The 10,997-nt window shown below is 52.6% G+C and overlaps 1 protein-coding gene and 1 long non-coding RNA gene across 3 annotated transcripts in view; one reads left to right on the forward strand and one right to left on the reverse strand.

The window, feature by feature from the left end:
- The window catches only part of PLAT (plasminogen activator, tissue type), a 23,692-nt gene extending 14,067 nt beyond the window's left edge, over positions 1 to 9,625 (forward strand). For both annotated transcript variants that reach the window (XM_024765051.1, XM_024765052.1), the window contains exons 5-15: positions 89 to 226; positions 561 to 671; positions 983 to 1,157; positions 1,827 to 1,918; positions 3,118 to 3,292; positions 3,734 to 3,819; positions 4,687 to 4,882; positions 4,975 to 5,111; positions 5,249 to 5,389; positions 6,251 to 6,417; positions 8,786 to 9,625. In XM_024765051.1, coding sequence (XP_024620819.1) covers positions 89 to 226; positions 561 to 671; positions 983 to 1,157; positions 1,827 to 1,918; positions 3,118 to 3,292; positions 3,734 to 3,819; positions 4,687 to 4,882; positions 4,975 to 5,111; positions 5,249 to 5,389; positions 6,251 to 6,417; positions 8,786 to 8,944 — 1,577 coding nt within the window. In that variant the 3' untranslated portion in view covers positions 8,945 to 9,625. The remainder of the gene's footprint in view (positions 1 to 88; positions 227 to 560; positions 672 to 982; positions 1,158 to 1,826; positions 1,919 to 3,117; positions 3,293 to 3,733; positions 3,820 to 4,686; positions 4,883 to 4,974; positions 5,112 to 5,248; positions 5,390 to 6,250; positions 6,418 to 8,785) is intronic.
- LOC112413167 (uncharacterized) lies at positions 2,029 to 4,830 on the reverse strand. Its single transcript, XR_003005912.1, has 4 exons — positions 4,691 to 4,830; positions 4,138 to 4,331; positions 3,436 to 3,558; positions 2,029 to 3,241 (listed from the first exon to the last, which is right to left on the reverse strand). It is a non-coding gene; the product is annotated as an uncharacterized LOC112413167 (long non-coding RNA).
- Positions 9,626 to 10,997: the final 1,372 nt, after the last annotated feature.

Here is a 10,997-nt window from a genome sequence, read left to right on the forward strand (position 1 = left end):
GAATGGCCGGGGGTGGGGGTTGGGGTGGGGGTGGCGTCAGTTTGGGGTGAGTCGGGCCCTAAAGAGGCCGGCCTGTCTGTCGTTACAGTGACCTGCAGAGACGAGAAGACACAGATGACGTACCTGCAACATGAGTCCTGGCTGCGGCCCCTGCTCAGGGGCAACAGGGTGGAGCACTGCTGGTGCAACGGTGGCCGGGCCCAGTGCCACTCGGTGCCCGTCAACAGTACGTGTCCACCCAAGCCAGGCTGTGAGCCTCGAGTCCAGTCTCACGGCCCCGGGCCTGTCTACCCTTCAAATGGGGCTGCAGGCACGCTCTGCCCTAGGCCAAGGTGAAGGTGCCGAGCAGAAAGCATGAGGCCGCGAGCCTCAGTTTGCTCATGTGTAAAATGGGAGAACAGTCGTTCAGACTTCGTGGTCGGCTGTGAGGAGTCAATGAGTTCGTTTTTGTGGAGCGCTCAGAATCGCGTGTGCATGTAGACAGCGCGCTTCAACTTTGACTCATATATTCTTGGGCTGCTTGGAAAGTAATTAGGGGTTCCCTTGCTTCTACTTGACAGGTTGCAGCAAACCTCGGTGCTTCAATAGGGGGACATGTTGGCAGGCCCTCTATTCCTCAGAGTTTGTCTGCCAGTGCCCTGAAGGGTTCATTGGGAAACGCTGTGAAATAGGTGAGTGACAGGTGGGTAGCTGTGAGACAGGGACCCACCAGGGTGAAATCCCACCTGCAAACCTACCCAGAAAGGAAAGCAAGTGTGCAGTGATGGGGGAAGGATCGGGGTGGGATGGGATGGGTCATCCGAGGGTGGTTAGGGCCTCGGGCACAAATCTGGAGGCTGGCGTGGTCCCCGTCAGCGGGGTGACCCAGTCACCCAAGCAGCTCAGCAGCTACTGCCTCAGTGGTTTGAGGTGAGACCCCCTTTGGAAACTAAATGAAAGGAGGATTCACATGGGAGGTGTTGTGTGTCCTGTTTCCCCTCAGATGCCAGTGCCACATGCTACAAGGACCAGGGCATCACCTACAGAGGCACGTGGAGCACAGCGGAGAGCGGGGCCGAGTGCGTCAACTGGAACAGCAGCAGCCTGGCCATGAAGCCCTACAGTGGGCGCAGGCCTGATGCCATCAGGCTGGGCCTCGGGAATCACAACTACTGCAGGTAAGAGGGCCGCCTTCCCCGCCCTGGAGGATCTTCTCTGCTGAGAAGGTGCCACAGTCGGGGAAAGACCTGCGTCAACTCTGTCAGGGTTTCCAGAGAAGTTATAGGAGATGTGTATACATAAAGAGATTTATTTTAAGGAATTGGCTCACGTGTCTGTGGGAGCTGGTAGGTCTGGAATTTGTAGGCAGGCTCCCCAAGCTGGAAACTCAGACGCGAGTCGATACTGCAGTCCTGAGACAGAACTTCTTCTCAGCTTTTGCTCTTAGTGCCTTCAACTGATTAGATGCAGCCCACCCACACGACAGAGGAGAATCTCCTTTATTTAAAGTCTGCTGACTGCAGATGTGAACCACATTGACCCAGCCCTTCCCAGCACCACCTAGGTTGGCGTTTGATCAAACAACTGGGCGCAGTACCCAAGTTAGCCCATAAAGCTCACCATCACGGTGCCCCCCTTGTCAACGTGGCAGCCACGTGGACCTCTGTAAACCACGCTTATTTTCCAAATAAAGACAATTACAAGGTCATACCTCCACCCAACACGATCTGACTCTCCTGTGTACAACAAACACGTGTAACTCTATCCCCGGAGTAGATGCAGAGCCCTTGGCCCGAGAGGCAGGCCTCACTCTTCACCTCCCCTGGCCTTCCTGGCTGATTTTTCAGAAACCCAGACCAAGACTTAAAGCCCTGGTGCTACGTCTTCAAGGCAGGGAAGTACATCTCCGAGTTCTGCAGCACGCCAGCCTGTGGCAAGGGTAAGTGCAGCTTCCCCATGGCCTCTGTAGCCTCACGGGGTTGGGGGCAAGGGTCTAGGGAACAGCGCAGACGGTCCTTCTGCAAACGAGGAAACAAAGGACTGGGCTGGTAGTTAATCATTTCGGTGTCAGAGGGAAGTCAAGAGGCTTAGGTCCTCGCCCAAGCTGGGCATCTAACTAGCTGTTTGACCTTGAGCTGATCTCTGCACAGCTCTGACCCCCTGTTTCCTCATCAACAGAGAAGATGGGTCTGTATCGGTGATTTCCAGTGCCTTTGAGAAGGCATGGAGGTTCTCTCTTTTTTGACTAATGGACCTGTTTCTCAAGATTTCTCTCTGTCTCTGTAAAGACTTTTAATGTGAGAAAATTTCCCAGATTGAAAAAACACTCAGTTACAAAAAGGTACTGTGAATTCAGTGGTGCTTTCGCAAATGATGATGTTATTTATCACAATAGTAGGGAAAATGTGTTTTAAAGTTCTAAATATACATTTACAAAAATTGTGTACATTCAGTCTACAGGTGACGCTGATATTCCTGTGAATTTAAGAACTCTTTCTTTAGAGTAACTCTAAAGCCTCCTCCCACCCTCCAGCTCGGGTATAAATTGGGAGTCACTGGTCCCGATGACCCTAAAGGTCCCTTATCACTGTGCTATCTGTGCCTGGTAGTATACTTTGTCAGTTTCATGTGGGGAGAAAAGAGGGTAAAATGGGACAAATACGCAGCATTTGAAGGCTCATACTCTCCCTTCCTTCCCAAGTCCAACAAATCCTTCAGGTCCCTAGCGGACAATATCTGAGAAAACTGGGTCTGCCCACGTGTTCCCCCATTGAAGCACCCAGGTTCCCAGCAGCCTGTCAAGTATATACAAGGAAGCCCCTAATTGCTTCCCAAGCAGCTCCAGGAATAATCCCCGCTAGCTGAACTCAGCACCCTTTCCTGCCGAACCCGAATATCCCTCAGAGTCTCTCTTAACACAGCCATCAAGGAAGCCACAGCCCATGATGGAGGCTGGCACCGGATGGAAGCCACTTACCACCCCGTGTGAAAGGCCTTGAAGGACAGAAGAAGGGTGGTGGGCTGCCTGCCTTGGGCGTCCCAGGCCGGCAGCTCTGCTTTAGGCCCTGCTGCAAACCCCACTTGCCTGCTTTAGCATTTAAGTGGCTTTGTTTCAGTTTGAGATTTCCTGTGTTCCAGAAAAAGATGGGGACTGCTACCAGGGGAAAGGGCTGGCGTACCGCGGCACCCACAGCCTCACCACGTCTGGGGCCTCCTGCCTCCCGTGGAGTTCCATGATCCTGATGGGCAAGATTTACACCGCCTGGAAGAGCAACGCGCAGGCCCTGGGCCTGGGCAAGCACAATCACTGCCGGTGCGCAGCACAGGGTCCGGGGTGTCTGCGCGGAGGGCGGGGTTGGAGCGGGATGGGAGGGGCTGATGCTGAAAGTTACATGAAAGACCCAGTGGGTGGGAGGGAACCGTGGATGTGACCCAGCCCAACCTATTCATTTGCACCTGTCGTGAAAAGGAACGTCCTCCGGTTTCTTGACCCAAATCCCATGTTAGAGGGTCTGTCCTCATCTGTGCTGTCCTCATGTGGCCCCTTTGTTCCATCCTAAGAGTCTTCTCCTAGCACAGCTGGGAGATGAAGACGTAATGTTAATGACAGAAGAAGAAAGTTACAGTCGTTTCCCTCTGGTGGGGCCTGCGGCTGAACCCAGCCCGGGGCTCAGGGTCCTCCTTCCCGGCCGGGCGGCCTTCCCCTCTTCCCTGGCTTGTGATGTGATTGGCAGCCTTCCCTCCGTGTGACTAGGAACCCAGATGGGGACGCCCAGCCTTGGTGCCATGTTCTGAAGGATCGCCAGCTGACGTGGGAGTATTGCGACGTGCCCCAGTGTGGTAAGGCCAGCTGTGGCCACGTCCCCGTGCCCAGCCTCATTCCCGACCGTGTCCTCTGCCGCTTCCCATGTCTTCCAGGCTGCTCTCCCGCCTTCTCCCAGAACCCAGTTAACAGAGGGGGGACGGGGTTACCCAGAGCGGGTGGAGACCTAGAGAAATGCAAGTTGGCACGCTTTGCTAAAAAATGAAACTTTAGAAATCGTCTGAGAACCGATGGTTATTCCTCGGTCCCTGTGAACACGCAGATCGGCCAGACTGTTCCTCAGGGCACATAGAGTTTAACTGGGCAGGTCAGACACAAACTGCCGGCGAACTCACCACCAAGGTCACGCATGGCGCATTCTCAGCGGGCAGTACCAGTGGGCTGGCAGTATTAGGAAAACTTCGTGAGGGGGCAGGCCGTCCCATGGGCCTGGAAGGATAGGTACGGCTGAGTCGATGGGAGAGCAGTGGGGTAGACATTCCCCAGGAAGAAGCTGCAATGCCTCCTTATTTCTTAAGCCAGGAAGTGGCTGCAGGAAAAAAGTAGAGGTAACAAAGCATTGCAGAAAGACCCCTGGCTATGGAGTCAGATAGGGGTTCTAATCCAGGTGCCACTGTGACCTCAGCAAAAAGGTCCCAGCCTCTCTGAAGCTGAGTGCTGTGAGGGTTAAGGATAGTGTCTATACAGGGCTTAGCTCGTCCTAGATACTCCGCACACGCAGGCTGTGGATTTATTGCCGTGGAGATGGCTCCATCCCTCCGTACAGCCTGCAGAAGTGCATCAGGGGGTAGAAACCCGGGTTCCCAGTCAAGACACCAGGATGGGGCTCAGGGACCTCGCCCAGGCCCACAGGTCTGACCCCGGCTCTGCCCTTCCCTCCCCAGTCACCTGTGGCCTGAGACAGTACAAGCAGCCCCAGCTCCGCATCAAAGGAGGCCTCTTCGCGGACATCACCTCCCACCCGTGGCAGGCCGCCATCTTCACCAGGAACAGGAGGTCCCCAGGAGAGCGGTTTCTGTGTGGGGGGGTCCTGATCAGCTCCTGTTGGGTGCTGTCGGCCGCCCACTGCTTCCAGGAGAGGTAGGAATGAGAACCCGGTGCGCCCGCCTCCTCTCTTAGGCCTTAGACCAGGCCCATTAGAGAAGAGCATCCTCGAGCCGTCTCTCCATCAGGTATCCTCCCAACCATCTCAAGGTGGTCCTGGGCAGGACGTACCGGCTGGTCCCTGGAAAGGAGGAGCAGACGTTTGAAGTAGAAAAATACATCGTCCATAAGGAATTCGATGATGACACTTACAACAATGACATAGGTGAGATGTCTGGCTCTCCCTGCTGCCGCGGGAACTCCAGACGCACACGCGTGCAATCCCACCTCCTCCCCCCAGACCCCCACCCCCTCCCTCCTCTCCCCTGAAATCCTCGCTCTCTTCCTCGCCCCGCCTCCCAGCGCTGCTGCAGCTGAAATCAGACTCACTGACCTGCGCCCTGGAGAGCAACGCCGTCCGCACCGTCTGCCTCCCAGACGCCGGCCTGCAGCTGCCGGACTGGACAGAGTGCGAGCTGTCTGGCTACGGGAAGCACGAGGCCTGTGAGTGGGAGGACATCTCGGCCCCATCCTGCCCATCTGGGGGTGGACCGGAGCACATGTGCTGACCAGAGGGAGGAAAAAGTAGTCCCACGAGTGTCCACCCTCGGGACAGGCACCGCCGCCGTGACTGTGACCGTGAGGGCAAGTTCCTGCCTAGCGAGGCCCCAGCGTCTGCCCTCCCAGCCTCACAGGGTGGCCGTGCAGGTCAAGAGGGGTCTGAGTAGCACAAGGGTTTTAAGAGCCTAAGATTTCAAGGAGGTTCTGATAAGAAGTGGAGTGAGCTTAGTTAAGGGTGGGGTGCCTGGACTCTGCCGTCGGGTAGCCCTGAGTTCAAATCCTTGCCCTGTACCTTGCAAGCAGTGTGATCCAGACATGGATTTTTATTTCAGGATGCTCCAAGCCTCCGTTTACTCAGTGGCAAGAAAAGGATAGATTATGGGGTTTAAATGAGATATTAGGTTAAGCCAGTGGTTCTCAACTGTGGTGATCTTGCCCCTCAGGAAACACTTGGCGATGTCAGTTATTGTGACAACTCAGGATGGAGGTTTATACCAGCCTTTAGTGAGTAGAAGCCAAGGGTGCTGCCGAACATCTACAATGCACGGGACAGCCCCCTGCAAAAACATTATCTGGCCCCAATGTCCCTCATGCCGCTGTCGAGAAACCCTGGGTGAAACTCTGTGAAACTGCTGTTTCTGTAGCTCAAAAGAAGAAAATATTGGCCATTTCATAGGATTCAACTTAATACGTGTAAAAGGTTGATAAATGTTAGCTCTTGTTGGAAAGTTCGGCTTTCTCTTTCCAAAAGGTTTATAAATAACTTTCCCTAAAACCACAAGACGCCTTCCTCCTCTGTTTCAGCTTCTCCATTCTATTCCGAGCGCCTGAAGGAGGCCCATGTCAGGCTGTACCCATCCAGCCGCTGCACTTCCCAGTATTTGTTTAACAGGACTGTCACCAACAACATGCTGTGTGCCGGAGACACACGAAGTGGTGGGGACCAACCAAACCTGCATGACGCCTGCCAGGTAAACACGAGCCTCTCTCCTCCCCTGAGCCTCCCCCTCCAAGGGCAGAAGTGCTCCTTGGCCGACAGGTTCTTAACCAAGAAAAAAAGTGATAGCCAGAAAGCAGTGATTCATCTCAGTGAGGTGCTGGGGATCTAGACGAGGACCTCAGAGAATAAAGCAACTGGAGCAAGATCAAAGTCACCCAAACTCAGGGCTTCCCTGGTGGCGCAGTGGTCGAGAGTCCGCCTGCTGATGCAGGGGACATGGGTTCGTGCCCCGGTCTGGGAAGATCCCACATGCCGCGGAGCGGCTGGGCCCGTGAGCCATGGCCACTGAGCCTGCGCGTCCGGAGCCTGTGCTCTGCAACGGGAGAGGCCACAACAGTGAGAGGCCCGCGTACCTCAAAAAAAAAAAAAAAAAAAGTCACCCAAACTCAAGAAATCTAAGCTGCAGGAAATTTCCCTAGTGTCTGCACCAGAACCACCACCTGGTACAGGATGTCCTATAAGCCCAGGCAATTAAATACTATCAAAGTGATGGATAAAGCAACACAAATTAAGACATCTTTGTCTTCTGTGGGTGCTGGGGAACTGGAGTCCATTGTGTAGAGAGGGAAGTCGGAATGGCACCTTCCTGGGAAGTAGGACACAGATGATTTATGAGATAAGTTTTAGGAACTCAAGTTCAGCCCTCAGATGAGGGTTTTTCCCTGGGGAAGCACACTCTCTGGGGGTCTCTGTGTTAGCATCCCTATCAGAGCTAGTATGTACTTGTATTTCATGATAACTGGGTGTAAGACACAGACCAACCTGTGTACTTAGGACCTAAATAGAGCCAAGGAGCCGTCCATGCTGGGCTGTTTTCGTGCCCACAGTGTGCCGGGCTCTTGCACTGAGGACTGTAGGCTTAGTTCTCATGTGGAGACCACACCAGCATCTCCCCCGCTTGGCTCCTTGACAGCCTCTGGTCCCTCTCTGAAAGGTTTTTTCAGACACCTCCACCACCTAGCTCGACAGTCACAAAAGGTTCTCTGCAAGAGGAAACGGTGATCTATCAGCTAGTGTTACCCACAGGGTGCTTGGCCTCCTTAATCAATGGAAATTCATCAGAGGCCTGACAAGAAATTCAGGCAAGGCTTTACTGGGGACCCTGCAGCTGCAGGGGGAAGCGAGAACAAACAACAGGTTCCCTTGCTTGCGTGCTCACTGAGCGGGGGAGAGCTGGTCCCTTATAGGAGGAGAGGGTGGGGTCGGGTCCAGGCGTTGGGCAGGAGGGGGTGCTTAGGTGGTCTGCCCACCCCTTGGGTGGTGTTTTGTGCAGGGGGCATGTGTAGTACCCTGCTTTTGCTCCCGGCTCTTCATAAGTGGCAACTGAGTTTTTTGGTCTTCTGTATCTTTTGTCTATAATTTGCCCCAGCTAATATGCACACAGCTATTTTTAGTCCCATACAGTTTCTTTGTATTTTGTTGCTCCAGCAGAGGTGTATCCAGGTGCAAGCATTGCAGCAAAGGGTCCCAGGTCCCAGCCTGTCTCACTAGCAGCAAGTTAAAAACGAAACCAGAAATCATTTCGATTCAATATGACAACAGCTAACAATTACCAGGAGTTTTACTAAATGCCACACGTTGCTCTCAGAGCTTTTCAAACTTTCTCTCAATTAATTCCCATAACCTTACAAGGGAGGCAGTATGATTTCTACTTTAGATTATTATTATTCCGTATCATTCAGGTAAGAGTACGGAAGCCCAGTTAGACTGACGCTGCACAGCTAGCAAGTGGTGGAGTTACAGCCTGGGTGGGGACCTGAACTGTACAAGCAATGATCTCAATTCCGCTTTACCAGGTAGCTACAACCTGATTCTGTAAAGGCCCAAGGTCACTGAGATAAAATTTCCCTCCCAGAACTGAGCACTTTGAAGAATACATAGGAAGGGCTTCCCTGGTGGCGCAGTGGTTAAGAACCCGCTTGCCAGTGCAGGGGACACAGGTTCGAGCCCTGGTCCGGGAAGATCCCACATGCCGCAGAGCAGCTAAGCCCATGCGCCACAACTACTGAACCTGTGCTCTAGAGCCCGTGAGCCACAGCTACTGAGCCCACGTGCCGCAACTATTGAAGCCCGCACGCCTAGAGCCTGTGCTCCGCAGCAAGAGAAGCTACTGCAGTGAGAGGCCCGCGCACCGCAACGAAGAGCAGCCCCCGCTTGCTGCAGCTAGAGAGCCCATGCGCAGCAACAAAGACCCAACGCGGCCAAAATAAATAAAAGTAAAATAAATAAATTTATAAAAAAAATTAAAGAGTACATAGGAACACTACAAGCATTCACCCTAACCTCCCCCCAAAGAGTCTGCATTTTTGCAAAGAGCTGACCTGTTCTCCCTTCTGCAGGGTGACTCGGGCGGCCCCCTGGTGTGTATGAAGGACGACCACATGATCTTGGTCGGGATCATCAGCTGGGGCCTCGGCTGTGGCCAGAAGGGCGTTCCAGGCGTGTACACCAAGGTTACTAATTACCTAGACTGGGTTCGGGACAACACACGACCGTGACCAGGGGCACCGGTTCCCTGCATCACGGAGACCCTGTTTCCTTCACCCCCGAGGATGCACTGCGGCGGGGGCTTCTTCACGCAGCACAAGTCGGGGAGGATGGACTTCCATAGGTACTTTCCGTTTTGGAAGTTTTCGGGGCTTCAGGTCTGAAACATACTCTTTTCAGATGGGAAGAGGGGTAAACGCCAGCCCCTCCTGGAATCCCAGTCCCCGGGGCAGAAGCCCACCTCCTCTGTCCACGTGAGCAGCTTTAGAAACAGGACCGCAAAGGTGAAAGCGTGTTTCAGTAGACAAAGATAACTGGATCCTTCAGGAAAGAAGGGTTAGAAATATTCTATTAGGAATAGAATGTCTATTTCTAGTCACAGGGAAGCCCAGCAGGAGCCTCCTAATAAGGGACGGGCTGGCTGGCCAGATTATGTGCCTCAAATCCAGTCACATCAAGTGTCGGGGTTTCCCTTTCTCCGGCTATACCTCTTGGAAGGAATCCCGTTGTGTAGAGTGTAATTCTTTTTTCTTTATAACTTTCATCATAGGACAGGAGACATGTATCATTTTAATAACTAATAAACTAGGCTCTAGTGTATTTGTATCAGTTCATTTTTGTTTATACTGTTGGCATACCTGTATGATACTGTACTGGAATAATAAATTGATATATTTTTCACATATTTTCTACGAATCAGAGTGGAATCGTTCTGTTACATGCAGTATCCGACAGCTTTTATTCATGTTACTTGTGTCCATGTTCTTTGACTCGTTGGAAATATTTCCTTTCATTCATTCAGAATAGTTGCGGCATACAAGGCCCTGTGCCGGGTGATGTAAATGGTACAGAGGGGGAAGAAAGGAGCTCTTGGTTTGACAGGAAGATAGGGATTTAGGGAAATAAGAAGGCTGAATGGAGATGGACCACAAAATAGCAGACAGACAGTTTTACTGAAATTCAGCTGCAGGAAGGACTCAAGAATCTTTGAATTCTTGAGACGCAAGAGGGAGGAGATTATATGTATATGTACAGCTGATTCACTTTTTGTTATAAAATAAAAAAAGAGGCTTCCCTGGTGGCGCAGTGGTTGAGAGCCCGCCTGCCGATGCAGGGGACACGGGTTCGTGCCCCGGTCCGGGAAGATCCCACATGCCGCGGAGCGGCTGGGCCCGTGAGCCACGGCCGCCGAGCCTGTGCATCTGGAGCCTGTGCTCCACAATGGGAGAGGCCACAACACTGAGAGGCCCGCGTACCGCAAAAAATATAAATAAAAAGAAAAGAAAAATTGAAAAAAAGAATCTTAAGGAAAAAATAGAATTAGGTAGGCTTTTCAAAAACTGGGCAAGATTTGGGCTGGTGGAGTGGGGTGGGAAAGGCATTCATTTTTAAAATTTTTTTGAAATTCTGTTTTACTGAAGTACAGTTGATTTACAATGTTGTTAATTTCTACTGCACAGCAAAGGGATTCAGTTATACATATATACACGTTCTTTTTCATATTCTTTTCCATTGTGGTTTGTCAGAGGATATTGAATATAGTTCCTGAGGCAAGGAATATCACTGCATGAAAATCTAAAGATCTGGAGGGCAAAAAAGGCAGGGGGAGTCTGAGGAGGAACTGAGTTAGTTTGTCCAAAGTGAAGTCCATGAAGAAGAATGTAGGTTGGAATTAATTACGGCGCTTTGAATGCCAAACCGAGCTTTGGACTTACTTCTGTTGGCAACAGGGAACCACAGAGGCTTGGGCTAGGGGAGTGATGGACCAAGCGAGGCTCAGGGAAGTTAGCCCTGTGAGCAGACTAGGTAGGGAGACTCCCTAGGTTGGACCCAAGTATAAAGGAGGAATGAGGGATAAGAAGATGCTAGGGCTTCCCTGGTGGCGCAGTGGTTGCGAGTCCGCCTGCCGATGCAGCGGACACTGGTTCGTGCCCCGGTCTGGGAAGATCCCACATGCCGCGGAGCGGCTGGGCCCGTGAGCCGTGGCCACTGAGCCTGCGCGTCCGGAGCCTGTGCTCCGCAACGGGAGAGGCCACAACAGTGAGAGGCCCGCATACCGCAAAA

This window comes from Neophocaena asiaeorientalis, unplaced genomic scaffold (assembly GCF_003031525.2).
Source record: "Neophocaena asiaeorientalis asiaeorientalis breed wild unplaced genomic scaffold, Neophocaena_asiaeorientalis_V1.1 scaffold14, whole genome shotgun sequence".
NCBI classification, from domain to species: domain Eukaryota; kingdom Metazoa; phylum Chordata; class Mammalia; order Artiodactyla; family Phocoenidae; genus Neophocaena; species Neophocaena asiaeorientalis.